Here is a 23,054-nt window from a genome sequence, read left to right as displayed (position 1 = left end):
TTTTTTGATAAACCATGTGGAAAGTCTTCTATGATTGGGCTCTATTGACTGATTTACGCTACATGAAAATCTCTTGTAGGCCCATATCGTGTAATTCGTCAGAACAGATCTAAAAGACATGTAAAAACTGGACTGGATGTATCTTTGTCTTGATCTGTCAACAGGTTCTGAACACCTCCCTCTCTGTGTAACGTGTGAGTGACAGGCTCCACCACTGGCTCCTTTAAACATGTTGACGCCACAGTCAGTCAGAGATAGGCCTACCTGGTCGGCCTGCACCGTCCCCTCTGGCGCGCTCCAGGAAAACAGCATGTTTGCATTTAAGCGACGACTGCTGCTGTCGCGAGCCGTACTGGGCATCTGTGCCTTTAAAGACTTGTAAGTGCGTCTCTATCAGAGCCCGCAGTCAACTTCCCACAACTCCGACGCGCTCGGCGAGTAGAGCTACCTTAACCTTAAAGGCACTGGCTCTCCTTTACAGCTAGACCCATGGAATAATAACTATGGAATACCACTGGATACTGCTTTCTGTCTTTTTACAGTTAACCTTCCATCCAGGTAAGACTGAGCATTTGCACTTGATGCGCCAATTTACGCAGGCAACTTGTTGCTGTTTACTTTTGCACAACGAAAGGGTCGACTGTCTTTTTAATGACTATAGGTACTCGGCTCCCTTTAACCCAGTAAGATAAAGATAATCCACATTACAGTGAATTGAATTGCTCCACATCGCCTTTATGCTGCATTTCTCCGCACTTTTCTTTGTTCTGGGAAGTGGTGCAATGAGATCCAAAGGGAGTGATAAGACAACCTTAAGTCGCTGAAACCTGATGAGGAAAGTGGATACTTTGGCTGATGATCCGGATGCGAGCGCGCTCCTTTAATAATTCACGTTTTATTCAGAGAACAGGGTACCATTAACAAACAAACAACAAAAAAAAAGTAATCAAACAGTGGAGGTGAAGTAGGATGCTGAATAATAAGTGTGATGCAAAGAGGCGTTTTGATCGTGTTATTAAGCTCGATGAAGACGACAGGTTCATGCGGTTTTCCTCCTCTTTGAGCCGCACATAACCGTCATTATGGAAATACATCGGCAACTCCTGATTCCTAGGAAGCATGCAAACGAGTCGGCTATGTCCAGAACTGGTTGGCATGCATACGTAATTTCTCACTTAATGGATAAATATTGTCACATGTGTGACTTTAACACTGAGGACTTTAGAACATTTTCCCCACAGTCGGGTTGCTTGGCTGTACTTTGCTCTGGGAATGGATTTGTGAACACACATTGCAACTATTATGATTTGGCATAATCTTCAGAGTGTAGCTGCAGAGGTCAAGGTCCATCAACACCTAACAATATTTTTACTGCCTTTTTATACAAATACATCGTCTGGGTCTGTTGTCTGTCTTATTGGAGTTTTTTTGTTTGTTTGTTTGTTTGGTTTTTTTTTGTTTTTTGTCTATCCACAATTCAAAGTCAACTTGTTTTTATCTTGTCAGGAAACATAGTTTGGGATTTCCCCAGAGATAGCTGGCAAATTTATGGAAATCTGTATTGGAAAACCGCACACACAAGCCATCTTTGCCGAAACATGTGTTGCTGTTTAACTCTGCGCTCCTTTGCGTCCTCGGTGCGCCTGCGGAGCTCAGGTCGGCATCAGGTGGACTCTATTTTCTGCCCCTATCTCCATCTGATTACAGCTTTATGATGCCTTCGTGCTAGGCCGTTGATGTTCACGCCGTGTGGCTATCATTGGGGAATTTGAATGGCTGCCACATCTCCAGGCAGTGTGCATAGGCTTGCCTGTCATGTGATGCAATAAAGGCACGCCATGAAGTTTACTTTAAGTTTTGCTTTTCGGGCTCCAATCCTAATTAACTTTCACCGTGTTTTCTTGTGCTCTATGATGATTTAATAAATGGACTAAAATAAAATTCAATTAATCAAACAACGCCTCACGTGGAGATCTTTTTATCTCCTCCCTGCCATGGTGAAAGCTAGATCTTTACGTTAAATTCCAGTTGTTAGCCAAATATTTGCGCAGAGGCTCTGCAAGCACAGAAGCCAGACCCATCTTTGTGTAATGGTAGCAAAGGTTGCATTGCTGTTTGCTGTGCTGTGATTCTACGAATTTAAACGTTTCAGATACGTCTGTTATGCCTCTGGCAACGGGAGAATAATTAATTTCATATATATATAAATGTATTTATTGTATGAAAGGAGGGATGGAGGAAGCATCTTTGTCAGCAGCACCCTGTTTCACCCTCCGACTGTGTTCTCAGCGGTGGAGGCTGCAGCCACAGTCCTGTAGTGTTTATCACAAGAGGCTTCCATAGAAAAAGTAGAGGTTGAGTGCCCCGCCTTGGTGATGTTTGCTCAGGGAAAAAAAACACATTATTCATTCACTTCCCCCACCTGTTTTCAGTTAGCCCCCATTAAAAAGCACCCACTCCACAGTACTACATCATGTCCAGCTCATGATACACACATTTGTTTTATTTTATACCATGACTTGTAAAACGTCAAGGACGGAATTTCATGTTTGCTTGTGTGTAACTTGATTTCCTTGGCCTTGTGATTACAGAGATCTGCTCAGATGTCACTAGGTGGAGGGTTCAATCCCTGCTGACACACCAAGCCTCTTTACCTGCATTATGATGATAGTCAGAATTTAAAGGCTTAGTCTGTCATTTCTTAATCAATCTGAAGCGCATGTGCAGTCACATATATCGCAGAAGTTGGAGATGAAAAATAAGAATGTTTTTCTCAAATGATCAAAATAATCCTGTTTTTGTTTCTTGGTTTTTACAAACATTACTGATGTAGACAAACCTTTAACACAGTGGTTCCCAACGTGGGAGCCCCCCAAGAGATCAGACAAATCTGAGGCATCACAAGATTATTCAAGTTCTATGTTTTGCTTTTTTCTTGTGAAATACAGCATATTTTCAACTATGTATATGGTTAAAACTCATTCAAATGAAAAATCTCTTTGGTTGAACTGCTCACAGCTGGTGCCCACACTGAGGCTATAACCTGTGCTGAAGGGTCAGAAGTAGACTTTGCTTTGTTCTGAGGGGTCACAAGCCTTGACGGTTGGAAACTGATGCTTTAACTTTACAATTTTTTCTTATATGTAGTGTTAATATGTGTATTAAATTACCTCTCAATCTATTTGGAATTGAGAGCCAGTACAAATCCTGTGTTTTGAAGTGAGGAGGAGAGGCGATCCTGTTGTTTACTTTTGGATCAGGGATTTTACCTTTAAGCTGTTCTGATGCACAGAAATCTTTTGGGGTAGTAGGTGTTGACTTCACAGTGGTGAGATAATGACTGCAACATTTCACTCCTGTATCCAGCATAAGTCAACTTTGAGGTTTTTCAAATAAAAAAAATGCATCTAAATAACCTCTCCAAAATTCTGAGGCTTTAAAAGATCTTCAGTCTGTCAAGACTTTTAATTGGACTCAACTGTTTCAAAGCGCTCATCCTCTGAGTGAACATGTCAGCAGTGTGACCATAATCATGCATGAGCTTTTCCTCCAAAGTGTGGTAAAAATGGGACTACTTTTTAACATTTAAGTAACACAAATTGGCTTATCATGATTTTGGTATGTTTGATATGCAGCTGATTTCTCTCTCTATCCCATTATAGGCAACACCAAGCCCACTATCACCCCCGCCGACCCCCACATTGTCGTCATGCTCAACACAGCCTTCGAGCTGCGTTGCCAGGGTGTGAAGGAGATGCAGTGGCAGCGGGAGGACCGGCCGAAGGTGCGCGGGGAGAAAAAGGTCGATGGGATGTCCACACTGCACATCCCCAGGGCTCTGCCTGTTCACATGGGCCGCTACATCTGCTTGGAGGAGAGCTCCAAGGAGAAAACCTCCATTTATGTCTATGTGAAAGGTAGCTGGATGTAACTGTCAGTGTTTGAGTGTATTTAGGTGATTACATGCGTTTGTGTGTGAGAGAGAAGAGAAACTAGAACTGAAATCTAGAGCAAATGAAAACAGACTGCAGGGTAGAGCAGAGAAAATGTTTTAGCATTTCTCACTGCACTGACAGGGAGAAGTGTGTGTGGGTGTATGTGCAGAAAAAGGTGTTTGTAGCTTTGCCCGGACAGGTACAGTAGATACTGTTGCTGTTTACTGAGGGCATGACTGAGTTTTACTGTATTTCCTCCTCTGTGTGACTTCACACCCCTATGGCCTACTGCCATCACTGCAGGCTTACAGTATATCATGTGCTGATCATTCACTCCACAATCCACACATCTACCTTTTAAGCAACACGCAGTAACTACTTTTTAGATGAGAGGCTAAGATGTGGCATTATTAAAAAAATGTTTAGTCTGCTGATCAACTTGTGCTTTGATTATAATGATTGGACAATTCAAGCTTTTACAACTCTTTGCCTCTGTAGGGTAGATATCAGTCTTTGTGCCTGTTAATTCAAATTGGAAAAAACAAATGAGTGGAATATCTAGATTTAAAGATGTAATCCTTAAAATTTCAATTCTGGGTGTCTGTCTGACACCCATGGTTACCGTAGTAACAGCAAATGCAGTTTAATACTACAGGTCCGAGAATTCTGGGGGATGTAAACATGTCAGAAATACAACAGAAGAGCAATTGGTGCATCTGTTTACAGTGCAGCTAAACAAACTTGTGCTGTTTTAAACAAACCCAAGTTGTTGTGAGCCACTATCAAAAATTACCGTTGTTTTGTTTTTGTTGATGCACTTTGATCAAAGATCGTGGTCGGTGCTAAGCATTGCGTTTCTTTTGACTGCTTCATAATAAAAACCACCCCGTGTTTTGCCAGTTGAATGCTTTTAATGTGAAGCAGCAGCAGCAGTAGGGACTGTTTTGTTTGCATTAGCAGGAACTTCATACAGCTCTGATACAGTATAGAGAGAGTGAACCTGGCTGAGGTGGAAAAGTTGGTGTAGCGATAAAAAACAAAACAAAATGCAATGCAAACAGACTGTGACAGACTGTGAATAAATCATGACAACACGTGAAGTATGTGACTTAAATGCCCTGTGGAGTTTTCTTGTAAACAAAAAAAGTTATGTTCACATTCACTGTTACTCACCAAAAGGCATTGTGTGAGGTATTGTCTAACAAACCTGTTGAATGTATTTCCTTCCCCATGTTTTTAAATCGTACATTGTTTACATCCATGTTTACTAGCTGGCAGTCTTCTTCGTCACTGTCTTTGTTGGTGCATTGCTGCGTATCTTGGGGCGTTACAGCTACCTGTGGATCAGTGGAATAGTGTGAAACCACTGGCAGAATTGTGTACGCATCCTCCTGCGCATGCATGAGACAAACAAAATGGGGACACACTCATAGAAAAACAGCTCTATAGCACGACTAGAGGTAAAAAAAAATAAAAAAATCCACAGGGACCGCTCCTCTGAGTAGACGAAAAATAGTGGCAGACGAAAACATCAGATCTGTGTAGAGTGATGAAGAGACTGTAATGTTTCTCAAATTAAAACATGAAACAAACTTAAATGCCACATTTCCGTCGTGTTTTCTATATTTTTTTTCATCCTTTAAGGTTTGACTGGCGCTCTTTTAATTAATCTTAATTCATAATAATCATTTAATGGTACCGGACTGGAAGATTACCACCACCAGCTGTTTATTTTGATAAACCAACTCCTAATATTGGATGTAAACGTGCATTAATTCGCATTTTCTTTTGCAGATTTTCTAAAAATTCAGTTAAAATTTGGATGGAAACCTGACTAATGAGTCAGTTAATGAGTCAAAATTAAAACTACTCTACTACTACTAGAATGGAAATCAATGTATATACATTGAATGGCTTTTGCAAAAAAGGCATTAAATAAATAGTATCTAAAATGGGGTTTGATTTCATGACCCAAAAATACACTCGTCATCATTCATTTTATTTAGCAGGTGATGGAGCAGATCAGCCAGCCAATCACAGGGCCCATCAAACTGCCAGTTATGATGAAACAAACAATTCGTAGTCAAAATAACAAAATAGAAGTGGGGAAAAAGTGTATGTTAAACAGTGTATCATTGTTATATCATGGCTGTCACAAACTAATGCTTCAACAACTCTGTGTGCAGCCCCGATTACAGCTCTGACACCATCTTTGATGTGCAGTTGCATTTTTATTTTGGCAGATCCTGACAATCCTTTCAGAAAATCAATGGTGTTCAACATTCTCACTCGCGAGGGAGACACTGCTTCCATCCCCTGCCTGGCAACTGATCCAAGTCTGGACAACCTGCGCCTGGAAACATGTTCCAGTAGAGCTCTGGCCTCTGATCTCCAGTTCTCTGCGAGCCTGGAGCAAGGCATCATCATCCACAACACACAAAAGGCCTACGAAGGTTGCTATGTGTGCACAGGAAGACTCAAGGAAGAGTACGTCAGATCACATGACTACTACCTGACAGTAAGACCAGGTAAAGTGGTGTAAATGCATGTGTGTATGTGCATGTGCATAGTTGCTTCAGAAGCTCCTGACACACACAGGTTGAAAATTCAGTCCCATTTGTTTTTATTTCCTTTCAGTCCCCGTTGTTCCTCCTGTGATTGAGATGCAGGCCCCCAAAAGAGTGATTCTTACCCGGGATGAGAGCCTCTCCCTCACCTGCAACACCACTAACGTCAATGGAGAAATACAGCTAAAGTGGGTCACTCCACCTGGCTCGGTGAGACCCTTTTCTTTGCTGTGTGCTGTGCTGTTGGTGGCAGATTCAGCTAGGAAAAGCTACACCTTGAGTATTGATTGTTGTCTTGTAAGATTTAAAAGGGCTTTGATCAGTTCAAACAGAAAATTAGGAAGAGTCAACCACTAAATATCAGCTGTCCTTGGGATTCATACCCACTACCAGTGTTATTTTCTGACTTAATTGTAAAAACTACTTTATAAATCACATTTTCTATGCATTTTGGAAATGCTGTGATGCTCCTAATGATAACTACCTGCCAACTACATTGATTATTGTCTGAAAATTGATACCAATTAAGCTGTCACAACTGAAGTGTCCTTAACAAGAAAACAAACCTGAGTGACAATCATAAAACAAGTGACATTATAATCCACAAAAGAAAAATCACAAATCGAATATTTGATTTTGTCATTGTAAATTTGGTGGTTGTCTGTTCTTATGAACATGAAAGGGGTCAAAGTTAATGCTGTCTAGGCTTCAGGATCTTGGCTGTATGTGTATGATGTGGACTACCATGTGCATACCTGTGTGAGCAACTGTGCCTGTCTGTGTCAGTATTCGTGTGCTTGGCAAGGATAGACATGCAGACAGAGTTAATCTCTAGAGATCTCTGGGCGTTGACAGGGTGCCGTCTGGTATCCACAGCAACCAGCAAAGGTTGACGGTGCTTCACGTATCCTGACGGAGCACTTCACTCACGTGCGCAGCGCCACCTTGCACATCACGGCGGTTAGACCTCAAGATGCTGGGAGGTACCGATGTGAAGCTGAGAATGAAAAAGGGGTCAGCTCGCAGTCAGTGTGGCTCGATGTTTATGGTGAGTACAAAGAGATTTGCTGTTAGTTAAAGCTGCAGTTGGTACCATAACTTTACTTTTGAAGTCGTAAAAAAAAATGTATGGAAATTTAACTGGCCAGTGAGGAGGCAGAAGGTGTGACCTGTCAATCAGTCATTCTTGTGTTGAATTTCTTGATATTTCATTTCTCTCCTCACAAATTTGCGACAGCAGCTTTAAGTTTCCCAATTTTCATTAATTACTGAATGTCAAGTTATAGTTTGACATTTAGGAAATACGCTGACTGTATTTGCTTTCTTGCCAAGAGTTAGATGAGATGAGTGATACCACTCTCATGTCTGCACGGTAAAAGTGAAGCTACTGCCAGCAGTTGGTTAGCTTAGCTTAGCATAAAAAATGGAAACAGAGAAACAGCTAGCTGTGCCTTTATATTTAACAGTCAGATATGAAAGAGGTATCGATCTTCTCATCTTACTCCCCGCCAGAGCGTGAATAAACGTGTTTTCCAAAATGTCAAACTTTTGCTTTAAAAGTACATGTGTGTAGTGATACAGTATGTGTTGTTTTGCCCTATCTCTTTGGATGTAAAGTTTTGCATGTGTTGGGTTACTCTGTGACTTGCCTGTAAGTCTCTGGACCAATAACATTATATTATTTTGACTCCAATAAATATAGACTCAGTTTTACTTCTGCAAATCCTGTAACAATATCTCATTTCCTTATTTTATCAGAAAAAGGATTCATCAACTTAACACCCGCAAACAACAGAACTATCCAGGTCCGCTCAGGTGAGAGTTTGTCCCTAAATATTGACATGGAGGCTTATCCAAAGCCACACACCTTCTCCTGGAGCTTCATGGGCCTCGAGCTGAGGAACACAACCGACCATGTCATCACCACACACAGCCATGAATACAGGTGTGACAACACAAAAACACTCAATTGCTTTAAGCGCCCCAGTTTTACCACATAGATGAAAATGTTCATTACTCCCACTGAGTGGAATTTAACACCTTTGGTTTGGCTACAGGTCAGTGGAGGTGCTGATGTAACAGCTGCACTTGTCACAGCTCCCTGAGAAATACAGATGAGATTGTAAAAACGCCCCGCGGCTTCTAGTCAAACGGGAACTGTCAGACTATAAATGGCTTTCACATGAAAAGAAACCACGAAATTCCTGCAGTATTACCTCTGTGCTGCAGATAGAAATATTACATAATATTGCTCAACATAGTGTATTTGACTTTGCGATTCATGGTGTTTGTTGCAAACATTTCTTTTAATATGGGAAGAAAAGGACGCGACCTTTAAGCCTCTATTGGATATTACTCCCTTAAGCAACTAGCACATGACACGTTTTTTTATGTTACAAATCAATAAATCCATATCAACTGTGGGAAAAGACTTTCTAAAGTAGTCTCGAGAATAATTGGAAAGTGCAAATATGTTTTTCTGTTAATGGTTTGCACGTGCATACTGTCAATGAACAGATGTGCAGAAAAGACGCAGAAGACAAACAAAAGACTGGTTATAATCCAAAATGCAAATATCTGAGCAGTTCAAATTCTTTCTCAGGCAGCATTGACATGAATGAAGGAGAATCATCTGCTATTTTCTGTTTGTGCAATTAAAGCATTATTGTTTGTTTGTTTCTTAAAAATTGATAAATGCAGTCAAGATAAAAATGTAATTTCTTTATGTTTAGGTACAGCAGTGAGCTGAGGCTGGTGCGACTGAAAATGTCAGAGGGTGGAGTTTACACCTTTCAAGCCTCCAACGGCGACGCATCAGTGAACCACACATTCACCATCTTTGTGATCAGTAAGTTGTATCATAGATTTTTAAAAGGTTTTTAGTTGCCTTAAACCACATAATGGATTTCCATACTCCACATTGCATTAATCTTCAGTAGCTGACATGTGGGAATAGATTTCATTGACCTTTTTCTTTGTGTGAAATGAGGTCTGGCTCCCTACCTCACCTCACACTGTATGATTCATACCTCACAAAGGTTCAATACAACTGAATAAAAAACTCTCTCCTGCTTGTCATTTATCTTTTACCTAACATATTCTGACATTAACTTGTGTTTGTTAGGTAAACCTGAGATTGTATCTCATGAGGGCCCAGTGGACGGACAGGTACGCTGTGTGGCAGAGGGGTTCCCTGCCCCGCGGATCACCTGGTACTACTGTGAACAGCCCTATGCCAGGTGAGATTTTTAAAGGCCCCGAAAAGCTTTTTTCTTAATCAGCTTCTTACTATCAGTAATTGTGTGTTACATGACCACAAAATTTTCTTCCAAAGTTAGAACAGTTTTGGTTGTTTCTCATGAGACATTTGTGCATTTCTGTTTTTGTTTGCACTTTTGTCACTGGTTTGCAGTGGGCGGGCTAAGTTGGGAAATGTGATGTCATACGTCCTGGAACCAAACAGAACCACACCCTCATAGTCCTGATGAGTTTTTGAGCATTACACTTTTAATATAAACTAACTAAAGATTATTCTGTGCCAACTTTAACACTGATTGTTGCTTATTTAGTAATGAATATTTAATATTATAGAGAAATACTTAAAATTTGAAACCAAGTTTTCACCTAAGAGTGAGAAATACAGTAGGTCCTGTCTTCCAGTCACATTTATGCATTTTCATTGGTAAAAGTATCCCTTAATTTATACTTAAGTTTAAAGGGAAAAAAAATGATCAAAGACACAACATGCTGGTATTGTGTAATAAGTGCTCTCGACTTGAGAACTACAGCCTAAAGTAATTACTGGGATTTTTAAACTGATATTAGGCAGACTGATCATCAGTCTTACAAACTGACTAAACAAAAGAGAAACTGCCAAACCAAAATTAAAAAGCATGTGTCATGTGTTATCTAACAAACAAGATCTACAGCAATCCAATTATTAGATTTATGTTTGCTTTTGCAATGGCAATGAGGCATGCATGTTTGGGTGTAAATACAAGGTGTGTTTTCAGTAATACTCCATTGACGATCATTTAGGCTCATCATTTGTGGAAACTTTATTAAAATGGGAACCATTCTCGCACTTCTGCAAATTTCTTGGTGCTTTATCGGAGATTTTCCTCTGTGTTTGCACATAGCACCACCCATTCATTGCAAGGCATCCACCCACCATTACAAAACTCATATGAAGTTCATCTCAAAGGGTCCAAAAGGTCACACTAAAGACACATTGGACAGAGTCAGGAATGATGATGAAGGTGGAATGTGGGATTGTGGGATTTGAAGGGGCTGACTTGTGATTGGTAGGGGCCCAGGACATCTGCCTGGATACAACTGGACGTGGCTCATCTCGTGTCAAACATAAAGTGTGTCGAAGGAGGAGCACCTGGTTGCTATAGCGACACCAATCCCAAGCAGCACAGGCAATGGATCATAAGTGATTATCCAAACTTTAGCCAGTCATTTTTCAATTATAATCAAATCCACTTAATACTCATTACATACAAGCACGCAAATGTATGTGCAGAAACAGAAAGTAATGTGACCTGAGTGAGCCTATGATCAGAGAGCACGTAGATAACCAATGCTTTTTGTAGGTGCGGTGAAATATGGAGCCCTGAGCTATTTTTACACATTTCACTTTTATTTCATGAGCACAAAAGTAATTCCCCACTATTATTATGACTTCTGGTGAAACTAACTGCTGGCAATATACTGCAATATGAAGACATGTGTCAAGTTATGTTATTCACATAAGTGTTTTCAAGACTCAGCAAAAGAATATGCTCGGTGATCCCGTCAACCCTTTTTCAACAATGTATAATCTTCTGCCTTCAGGTGCTCCCAACAGGTGAATGCCACCCAGGAGGAGCACAATGTCATCACTGTCACACTGTTCAGCCCCATGTTTGGGAAGACGGAGGTGGAGAGTCGGATGAACATCAGCCGGGGACGGTTCAGTACTCTGGAATGTGTGGCTACGGTAGAGGGAGAGCAGGCCTACACACTCTTTTCTATCAGTGGTGAGTTGATAGCACATATATGCACGCTCACACAAATATGGTAGGATGCAGTTTGTTAATAAGTCCACACACAGTTAAATAGGGGCCATGTGATGTCAAAGAGGGCGCCTGTCAGTCTCATGTTTTGTTGCTGAATTGATGTAATCTTCTGCATGTCCTCACCTTCAGATTAGAGTTAAGCACAAGAGTCAACAGTACAAGACAAGTACAAATTGCAAATCTTTGTCCACCAGATGTTAGTTTCATTCAAACTTTACTAGAGTAATTTCAGTGACGTTAAAAATTCTGTGACTCCCTGCTCTGTGGACTAAAAAACAAAGTTATTTTAGCAGCTCTGCCCCTCTGTAAACTCCACGTGTGATTTAATCCTCACCGCCAAATATTTACTACAAGCATGATTCTCGCGATTAACCCATAAATGTGGTTTTACAACTAGAAGTTGGTCGTCTATAATCTGTTAGGTAAACATTAGCAAGGAGAGAAACCTCAGACATGATTGGCCACGAAATGATGTTGTCACTTACAGATAGGAATTATCCTGAGCCCATTGTTTACCTTATGACTTCAAATCCGCCCTGTTATAACGGCTTCCCCATCTGCTGTACAATGTCCTCAAAGTGGTGTGAGTGCAGGAACTGAAAGTACAGCAAAGTTATCCCTGCGTGAGCCTGGAGACCCGGGTTTATGCAGGACACAGGGGGCTAACTGTAGCTACAGTGGGTATGTGGGCGAGCTTTATGAGGGAGGAGAGTGTTTGTGGCCAGGCAGGACAGGCCTTTGGGAGTGTGTGCCCAGGATTTTTGTGCTTCACAGAGTAACAGCAGACCAGGCGGAGGCGCTGAGAGTGTGGAGCACAGTAGGAGTCCTGGCAGTGCTGGGCATTCTGTGGCTGTGGGAGGCTTGGAGGTGTCAGTGAGCTGCAGCACAGAATACACAGAGCTTTAGAAACCACTGACAGGTTTACAGGGGATTAGTTCCTGCAGACTCTGCATTCTCAGATTTGAAGTGGAGAGAAAGCTTCTTATCTCTAAAGAGCTTATTACACCCCACTGTACAGAGGAGCAAAACAATACGGCATCACAAACAACCAGACACAAAGGAACAGAACACTGATTATATATAATTACACTTACTTACCACCACAGCTGTAAAAGTAAAAACAATACAGTAAAATACTGCATAATCAAAAGAGATTTTAAGCAGTTAAACAAAATAAAGTGCAGACAGCAGAGAACCCTATAGTATGTTTACATATGTAATTGGATTTGTTTGCTGTGATTTGACTACAGTGGGCTTCACTGTGACTTAGCCCTCTCTGGCTTACCTTAATGCCCCTTTGCAATGTCATTTAGAGTGTAAACATGGCAAACCACTGAAAGAGTCACTGATATTGTCACTGCTCTTGTATCTAACATTATCATTTCTGTCTCCCTGCAGAGAGAACTGTTCCCCATGATCTGTTCACCCCTCTGCTAATTGGCTCTGTATCAGCAGCAGGCATCCTCTGTCTCGTCCTTATCATGCTGTTCTACAAGTACATGCAGGTAGGACATCGCTGCACTTTTTCAGCTTGGCGCGCCCACTTCCATCAACTTTTGAGATGTAACAAGTCATGAAAAAGAGTGAAGCATGCTGAAACCCTGTTAGTTCATTTGTAACAGTAATTTATGTTTCATCTTTTTGTGTGCATTGATGCCAGAAACCCAAGTACCAGATTCAGTGGAAAGTTATCGAGGGCATCCATGGAAACAACTACGTGTACATTGACCCCACCCAGCTATCGTACGATCACCAGTGGGAGTTTCCTCGGAACAACTTGCGTTTTGGTGAGCGACCTGTCCTCCTGTATGAAAATCATCTGCGGTGTGTGCTATAGCTAGGCCTCCATAATTCCATTAATCCGTCATTTCTGACACACTGCGGCACTGAAATTATACGTCCTGGTTTTCATGTCTTAGGTGTAAATCACCATAAGAGCAGAGTGATATGGAGATAAATGGGGGTTTGTCTCAGTAATAAAGCCTAATAGTGCAGTCAGCATGACATCACCGCTGGCACCCTCAGGCTACTTCATGCTGATTGACAGGAACTCTGTTTTCTGTGTATATGGCCACAGCATTAAGGTTTTAGCCATGTCTGTGGTCATAACGAATAACCAGTTCCACAGCTCATTAATCGTGAAACCCCACTCCCTCATTGCAAACATAATATTGTTGACATATTCTGGGTGTTGTTTTTAACAAACCTCCTTAAACAGGATCCTGCGTGTCCTGGTGCCTACGTACACAGCCCGGGGGCTAAAACTGGTGTTGTCCTAGGAACACTGGCATAGGGCCAGTTTGTGGGAGGGAAACAGGGTGGGAAGTAATAGTTTTGAGTCTGTCTGTCTTGTCTTCAGGGAAGACGCTGGGATCTGGTGCATTTGGAAAAGTGGTGGAAGCCACCGCATATGGACTGTCCAAAGCAGATTCAGTCATGACGGTGGCTGTGAAAATGCTCAAAAGTAAGTGCTGTCAACACACATGCAAATGAAGTGGGACCAGCCCAGCGTAGCTATTTTGACTATGTGACAAGAGTGCACAGTAGCTGTGCGCTTTTAAGAAATGAATGAATAGCAATGTTCAGGCAGCTACTGGCAGCTATATGTGGATATTTTTATTTGGTGGTTTGCACACTGCTGCTAAATCAACATATTTAATAGGCACCTTTTTATTTAATTAGCTTCCAGCAACAACCAATTTTCTTTAACCCTGCAAATACCAGATCACGATATGTATCATAGTTCAACATGAGCTCAGTTTACTCCTATTCCTTATGCACATGCTGATTATGTTCCAATATTTTTTTCCCACAGCAAGCGCTCACTCCACAGAGAAAGAGGCACTGATGTCAGAGCTGAAAGTCCTCAGTTACTTGGGAAACCACATGAATATTGTCAACCTGCTGGGAGCCTGCACTGTTGGAGGTGCGGCAGCCCTGTTGTCTTGCATTATCATATAAAACTGTGGAGTGAAACTAGAAACTTCAGAGATTGTTGATAGAGTTTATGGAGATTCATTTTGTTATGATTCTTGCTGTCACTATAGTGCTTTATTTCACCAACTTACTCCCGCTTTTTACAAAAGCTATGAGTCATGTATTTGGAAAGATCCTTATCATGATGAGGCATGTTTCTTTGTGTGCAGGCCCTACACTGGTGATCACAGAGTACTGTTGCTTTGGAGACCTTCTTAACTTTCTACGCAGAAAGAGGGAATCCTTCATCTGCTTTAAGCTTGAGGAAGACTGCTACTACCGCAACGTCATGCCGCAGAGAGATGCAGCTGGGTCAGGTTCTTTTTTGTGTATAAAGAGTGATTAATTGTGTGTGGAAGAGAAAAGAGAGTACTAGTATTTACTATCCAGAACGTGCGTAGGAGGAGGGTATTTGGACAGCAGCGTGCCTATGTGTGGCTGTGCTGAGCTGAGACTAGACTGCTCCTTTCCTCTTCACAGTGACAGCTTGAATGGCTACATGACCATGAGGCCTTCTGCTGCTGGCAACCTGCCGTTCAGCTCATCCTCCGAGAAGAGACGCTCACTACGCAAAGGCAAGCAAGCCAGCCATTCATCAAATTTCTCAGTCTTAAAATACACAGAAAAAGTAAGACAGAAAAGAAATCTTCATCCTGTTTGTCCTCTCAGGTGGCTCCTACGTTGAAGCAGATGCCGAGAGTGAGATGTTTGACGAGGACGGTCTGTCTCTAGACACCGAAGACCTTCTCAGCTTCTCATACCAAGTGGCCAAAGGCATGGAGTTCTTAGCCTCAAAAAATGTGAGCATCAAATAACAACTATCATACTTGACTTTTGTATAAACACTTGATGTGAATTTCTGCAAATGTTACGTGCAGAGCATCTCATGTTTCCACAGCTAGTAAACAGATCTAAAACGCATGTTGGAGCATGCTGTTGAAAAATGTATTAGTTGTGGAGGCAAGATAGTGTGGCCAGTAAGCTCATGTGTCAGTGTCAGTGGTTGTGTGCTACAGAATCAAGTGTGGAAATTCATTACCAAACTACACAAAAAAAAGCACTGCATTCATGACTAATTTTATATTATTGATTGGTCGTGTATATAACATATGTATGTATCATTAGATATTAAAGGCAGTGGTGCATTTGTTTTTCAGTGTATCCACAGAGACCTGGCTGCCAGGAATATTCTACTGACTCAAGGAAGAGTGGCAAAGATCTGTGATTTTGGCCTGGCCCGAGACATCACCACAGACTCCAACTATGTAGTCAAAGGCAACGTAAGTCTGCACAAAAGATGTGACACTTGGGAGTTTGAGATGAAATGAAGGATACATCCAGTGGTGGCCATCATGAAAGTCCCCCTTCAACATGCCATCCTTGGCTATAATCAAACCCTGCTGTGCTTCAGTTTCCTGGTTTAAAGTAATAAATTTGTTTATTAGTGGGCCCCTGCTTTGTCCATCTCATCTTTACTTCTGAGAGCTACTGTGTATCAAAGGTCCTTCATAGGGACTGTTAGGATCCAAGTCGTCCACAGGATTTACAGTAATATCTAGAAGTAGTTGGTCAAAGGCACACAGTTTAGTCTTGAGGATGTTTTACAACACACATTCAAGACCAAACAGCAAGTCCAGTTGCCTTTGACTTACTACTTCTAGGAAATATTTAGCTAACGTTGCCTCCTGTTCCACCAGCTATTTGTTGTTGTTTGTTTGTTCAACATAAGTGTTTACAAAGTGAATATTTTATGCATTACTAAATTAAAACAGGTTGCACCACTCAAACCAGTTCTTATGTAGAGACAAGATGTCACTAAATATTTACACCTACTAAGTGCCAGGCGTAACTGTTGCGTAGGTATCTGACCCAACTGACAAAGCTAATGTTAGCTTGCTAACGTGAAGAGTAAAAGAGGTAATATGGAAAATGGTTGACATCTGACATGACACTTGAATGACGTGTTTTTTAATAACAAGTTAAACTGTTAAATTACATTTAAACAACACAATATACCTCAAATTACAAAGAAGTTATGCCAATAATGTTGAATGATGTCAGCTAGGTTAGCATAATCAGATATTTTCCACTCACTCTAAACTTTATGAAAATAAATTCTGACACACATATTTCTTCATGTAGGTTATAAATAAATAATAAATAAAGTCATACCTATATTTACAAAGGATTGGCACTTAAGTTTTATATATCATTTGACCTCCTAAAACTGTTATTATTGGCAGTTATGTTATGTTTGTGATGCTGCAGTGACTTCCTGTTTAGTTATATGGTTGATTGCTTTGGATAAGACAGCGCTACAGATGTTTCCTAGCAAGTTTTAATTCTACAACCTGATTTAGTAAATAACTAGTTTGAAACTAGTTAGTAATTACTAAGGACTTTACATACAATAGATTTACGAAAAGCTGGTGCAACCAAATCCAGAAATGTGAAAGTTTTCGGACCTGCAGCAATCACATTGTAAAACTGAAAATCACTTGGTGGGCATCTAATGCTCATGCACTTTATTCTTCTTATGTTGTAACTCCAGAGTTGTCTGATGTAATTGTCTGCAAGACAAACTGACTTTTGAGTACATTATAGCCTAACTTCAACCTTATTTGTATTGTACATTTTCCAAGTTCAATTTTAACTTCTTTTTTTAACTCTGTTTCTGCCGTTGCCTCAGTTGTACTGTGCTGTCGCATCTGCTTGATTGCTAGAATTATAATACTTTATTTAAATCATTAGCCTCAAGACATAACGTAGTACACATTCAATCTAACAGCAAGCAAGTAGCATTTCTAAATGACTAGTTGCAAACCTGTTGATATGTGTGTGTATGTGTGTGTGTGTGTGTGACAATTGATGAGCTGACTGTGATCTGCCACATTCATGAGATGTGTGTCTTTGCATTTTTTCCCACTTGTAAGGTAAGGGCAGAGGTCTTTGTGTTTTTAGATCCTCAGGCAACAAATGTGTGCATACCAGACATTTGGTACAGTCTGTTCATTTACCAGGTCTTAGTCACAGCTTGTTTGACCCAAAACAGAGTTCCCATTAACTTCAACTTCAGTTCAACTATCCATCTACTCACTGAGTGCTTTTCTCTCAGGCTCGTCTGCCAGTGAAATGGATGTCTCCAGAAAGTATCTTTGAGTGCGTGTACACGTTTGAGAGTGACGTGTGGTCCTATGGCATCTTGCTTTGGGAAATCTTCTCACTGGGTATGTCTATCCATCCATTGTGTGCGTGTTTCTCTGTGTGTTTTCAGAGGTGCATAATGTAACTGAATCTCCCCGCTGAATGTAGGAAACAGTCCTTATCCTGGTATGCCTGTGGATGCCAAGTTCTACAAACTGATAAAAGAAGGATACAAAATGGATGCTCCAGAGTTTGCACCCAGTGAAATGTGAGTTGTTGCTGAAGTGAAATATGTGTGTAAAAGGTGTTGAAGTGAAATGCGTGTGTGCGTAAAAAATTATCATAGGAGAGATTGTGTGATTGCCTAGATGGAGGTGGTGAGACTGATTTGAATAGCTGCCCGCTCTCATCCTGTTGTATTTGGCTTTTCACAAGCATAACTAAAACTGATGTTAAAACTTTTAGGTGGAACTGAGAACTAAAAAAAAACAATATACACACAAAAAAGGAAGGGGATTTAATAACTGTAGACAAATCAAAGTGTTTGTGTGTTCGTATGCTGCTGTGCAGGTATCAGATTATGAGATCCTGCTGGGATGCTGACCCCTTCAACAGACCCCCCTTCAGGAAGGTCGTGGAGAGAATTGAACAACAGCTGTCAGACGCCACTAAGCATGTAGGTTGCACCACTTTTATGTTGTTTATTTTCACTACACATGGTTCAAAATTCCATTCCTCAAGAATAATGAACCAAGAAGGCTTCACAGGTCGCCCAGCAGGATTATGAGGTAGTGAAATAGATGCGACTCAGGGTCCTAAATTGGTAAAAGCTGATGTGTGGTTCATGTGATACCTTTGACTACATTTTTGAGCCACCACAAAAAAATATTTAAACATGTGGGCAACATGACTGTAAGGATTGTCCTCTATGCTAACCACTAAACCAAGACTAATGCAGAATTGGCTTATTTCATTCTGAAATAAAGTTTTTAGGTATGTGATTGTAAGATTGCCGCATCACTTCTCGCAGGAAAACAGTTCTTAAAGTCACCTCCCCAGTGTTTACACATAATTCAGCTAATGGGGCCTCTCATAGCATTAGCAGATGTGTTTTGAACTCTCAGCTTGAGTGATTCACTCATGCTACATACGAGGGCCTCCATTGTTCCATGACTGTCCTCTTACACTCCCAACAGCTTTGACAGTCCTTCATGAGCTCAAAGGGACTGGTAGACATTTTGAGAAACACACTTACTAGAACTAGTACTAGAAATGGATTGCCATGAAATGTTGCTGTACTTTGTTTGTATTGCCAAATCGTAGCTACATTTTATTATGCTAACACGCTAAACTGAAATGGTGAACATTGTAAACATTATACCTGCTAAACATCAGCACAGGTTGTCACTGTTAGCATGCTAATGTTAGCATTTAGCTAAAAGCACAGCTGTGTTTAAGTATAGTCTCATATAGCCACTAACTTGGCTAAAGACTTTTAGTTTTGTTTTGCTTTGGACAGTTTCCCCCTGCTTCCAGTCTTTATGCTGAGCTAAGCTAACTGTCTCCTGACTCCATCGTCATAATTAAAGGAGATATATGACAGTGGTATCAAGCTCATCTAACTCTCAGCAAGCTAGTGAATTTTCAATGTCTTTTTTCATTTATCTACATGACACCAATAACACACCAAAGTTAGAAATTGTGTAGATGAGATGAATACTGAATACTGTGCACCCTCTCTCTGTCTCTCTACCACTTCTTCCTTATCTTCAGATTTATCTGAACTTCAGCTCTAAGATTCCTGTGACGCCCAGAGACAGGGAGGAGCACAGTTCTCAGAGCGCTGCGTTTAACCGTCTCAACTCAGCTGGCAGTAACAGCACTCCAACCCAGCCCTTACTGGTCCAGCACGAGGTCTTCCTGGAGGGTACAACCCTCAGAGCCCAACGGGTGTAAGGACCCACCCAACCTGTCTGGCTGCCTCATAAAGTGCCTCTAATGTTCCGCCACAAACCACCCAACCACTACATCTGTCCACCACCCGGCACCAGCAGCTTTTGTTGTCACTTGTTGCAGATAGAATGGTAATTGCCATCTATTACCAGAAAGAACAACAAAGGACAAATGGCTTTTATCATTGTTATCACTATTATTGCCTACTGATTACAGGGAGGACAGTTGGACTAATGCTCCCCTGCTCATAGCAAAGACATGTTCAGGAGGGTGGAGGGACATCAATCGTTACTCTAAAACTGTCATTAAGTACATTATTACACTGTTATCTGTTTTGTTATTTTCCATTTTTTCGGTAACATTTTTCCTACACATTTCATAAAGGTCATTTTGTTGTTTTTTTGGCACTCCATATATAACGGTTTCTTTCTATCTATTGGAGATTCTTGTTTCTTTTTGCATTTTGTGTATTGTTATTCTTTGTTGTTTTTCTGTCATGGATATTTATGTAGCGTTTTGAATTTGGTTGGCTGTTGCAATGGTTGGAGGGAAAAAAAAGCACTCGAGGCACTTGAACTTCACATTACATTACACACACACACACCACGTAATGCAGCTTTCATTTCTTTTTTTTAAACTCTTTTATTGTCAGTATTATTTCCAACTGTTCAGATCTATGTTTATATGAAGGAGATACTTTTCGGGGGCCAATTTAAATATAGATATAAAGACACTGGTATATAAGCTATTAGACAGCATGGTCGGTCATGCTTAGAGTCCATAAGTGCTTCAAATCGATTAGGAAATACATTTCTGCTCTTTTTATGTTGGATGTCACTACCTAGAGAGCAACTAACTGTCTTTACTAGATCTGTTAACACATTACAGATCAGCCCATGATTACTTTACACACACAGTTGTCTTCAGAGATATGGTATAGACATGGTACGCAAGCTTTTCATTTATGTGCTTGTTGACTGTATATGTGTACATATCTGTAGGTAATGATATTAGTCATTGCTATACAATGAGATGGGAAGCATCAGAGTTAAAAATATACCAAAGGAGACACTCTGAGAAGCCTGTAACCCTTAGCATTCATCTTAGCTTTGTTTCACAATGCAGGTGTATAGTTTCTTTTTTTTGACAGCTGGATTACTGGAGAGTTCTCTTGTAAAGGTGTAAATAACTGTTCAGGTTTATATGGTTGCTCTCCTGCCACATCCAGTGTATGATCTTTGTTTACAAGCATAAGACAGGTACTGCCATTTCTGAGATGTGTTTTCTCTGCTTTTCACCTTCTTCCCCTTCATGAAGGACCAGGAAACGGGACCTTTTCTGTTTTGGCTGACAGGCAGTTAGTGTGTTTTTGCCCATGCTACCACTGTAGTTCTCTATTGTACAGTATATATCATGGACAGAGTCAGGGCTGCTCAGATGCTCATGAAATGCTATTAAGTGGACTGCAGCATTCACTGCAGCAGTGACAAGCAAGAGGGAAGCAGAGGGTCTTCAAGGCTCTCTGTGCAGATGTCAACACTGGGTACAGAGCTCAGTCTCAGTGTGTTGGTCTTCTCATTGTTCTCCGACCTGTAGCTGGTTTCCCAGCAGTCCTTCTCTTCTTTGTATCCAGCTGTTTCCTCCATCAGAAGTGGGACTTTCAGCACCTCTCAGCCAGTAGTCTGTGTCAGTCCAGACCATTATGATTCCCCTCTTCCCACTGGTGGATGTTGTTGTGAAAAGCACCAGGAAAGTGTCCTGTTTGTGTGTATGAACATGTGTGAGTGTGTGTGTGTGTGTGTGTGTGTGTGTGTGTGTGTGTGTGTGTATGAGTGTGTGAGCATGCACGTCTACTTGTCTTTATGTGCATGGCTGTATGAGTGCTGAATTAAAAGAATTACTGTCAAGAGGTGCCACTACTAAAGATTCATCATGTCATTTAGGCTACTAAAACCCCACAGTCTTACTGCTCTGTCTTTTTGAAAATATATAAATGTCCGTATATTGTAATGTTGATGCTTTTGAAGATGTTTATCTTAATGAAGATGTGGTACATTGATGCAGAATTGTATTATGCTGTATTTTCTTACGTGTGCACAGATTTCCAACTGTAGATTCAACTGGAAAAGCTGCTTGTGTCTCTGTCACCATGGTAACTTAAACTGACAAGATTCACTTTGGCTAATGTTTTAATTTTGGCTAATTCATCATTTCAACCACTTATGCAAGTTCACTTGGTAATTGCCTCAGCAAAACAGGCTAAACTGCTCCTAATGATCATATCTGATCATCACTATTTATGGAAATATCAATTAAAATGATATTACTGGATTTTACAACCAGGAAGGAGATCAAAATAATAGATTTTTTCCCATTTAATTGCTCCCCATCTAAGATTTTCCTGCATTTTGCTACATATTTATTAAATCTGAGGCTTTATTGTTACTGTGTAAATTTGATGTGTTGCTAATACATATGTCAATGTAAATAAATTGTGTATATTGAATTCCCAATTAAACATTTTTGGTCCCTTTTTACACCCTTGTTCACAGAAACACATCACGCTCAACATCTGTCATTCTGTGCAGCTATTATTTATTTTTCATTGTTAATCTCTTAAATTCTGCATGGTAATGCATGGAAATCTTTTCATGGCTGACATATGACAGTCATTTTTCCAAGTGCTGTGCTAGCCATCTGTGTCAGTGTGTGTGAATGCTCGTAGCTGGTTGTCCCCCGAGGCGGTTGTCACAAGTGATTTAGATCATCTCTACTTTGCCGTGAAATGGAGGTTCACTTGATCTTAGTTTCGCCAAATGCTAAAGTAGAGTACAGTAATGGACGACACACTTTCAGATTTTCTTTTTAGCCATTCTTCCTGCTCTACTCTAAATCCCTTGGCCAAGAAAGGGACATCTGGTCGTGAGGGGAAAGCCACGAGGAGGACAGCAGCACTCGGAGCAGACAAGAGCCCACGCAACTTTCAGAGCCCATTGTTTCAGGATCTAACTGATAAGAGACAAGCAGGAAATCCCACCATAATGTTTGTTATTCAGACGTAAGGAAGTTTTAAACGAAAAAGAGAGAAAGTCTGAGATGAATCTTTGTAGTATCATAGTAATTAAGCCAGTAGTACAATATCACCTCTCACAATATAAAATGTTACTTGTCGCAACACTAACAACACTTTAATGTCAATCAATTATACATATAGGCCTACAGTGTGTATTAACTAAGTCTGTTTATCATCTTGTCTTCAGGATTGGCTGGCAGGAAGGCTGTAAACATCATAAGGCTGTTTTCCCAAGGAACAGTCATTTTCAGTTACAGTTGGTCCTTTCATCCGCATCCTCAACACTTTTCTTCATACCAACTCTTTTCTCAAAACAACATTAGACGATCATATTGACCTTTAG

At 40.7% G+C, this 23,054-nt stretch overlaps 1 protein-coding gene across 2 annotated transcripts; it reads left to right on the top strand.

The window, feature by feature from the left end:
* Positions 1 to 211: 211 nt before the first annotated feature.
* Positions 212 to 22,151, top strand: kita (KIT proto-oncogene, receptor tyrosine kinase a). Of its 2 annotated transcripts, none has more exons than XM_044199036.1 (21): positions 212 to 558; positions 3,663 to 3,917; positions 6,179 to 6,463; positions 6,573 to 6,712; positions 7,379 to 7,550; positions 8,261 to 8,447; positions 9,235 to 9,350; positions 9,627 to 9,741; positions 11,342 to 11,526; positions 12,964 to 13,070; positions 13,226 to 13,352; positions 13,925 to 14,029; positions 14,381 to 14,491; positions 14,712 to 14,853; positions 15,022 to 15,116; positions 15,211 to 15,341; positions 15,699 to 15,821; positions 17,657 to 17,768; positions 17,854 to 17,953; positions 18,256 to 18,361; positions 19,459 to 22,151. In XM_044199036.1, the coding sequence occupies exons 1-21, from the start codon at positions 504 to 506 to the stop codon at positions 19,639 to 19,641; spliced, it is 2,952 nt and encodes a 983-aa protein (XP_044054971.1). In that variant the 5' UTR covers positions 212 to 503; the 3' UTR covers positions 19,642 to 22,151. The 2 variants fall into 2 exon arrangements, with proteins under 2 accessions (XP_044054971.1, XP_044054970.1); XM_044199035.1 differs by having other exon boundaries at positions 7,358 to 7,550.
* The last annotated feature ends 903 nt before the right edge of the window (positions 22,152 to 23,054 follow it).

This window comes from Siniperca chuatsi, linkage group LG6 (genome assembly GCF_020085105.1).
Source record: "Siniperca chuatsi isolate FFG_IHB_CAS linkage group LG6, ASM2008510v1, whole genome shotgun sequence".
Classification (NCBI taxonomy): Eukaryota; Metazoa; Chordata; class Actinopteri; order Centrarchiformes; family Sinipercidae; genus Siniperca; species Siniperca chuatsi.
Note: the sequence above shows the minus strand (reverse complement) of the source record. Positions and strands in the feature narration are given on the sequence as shown.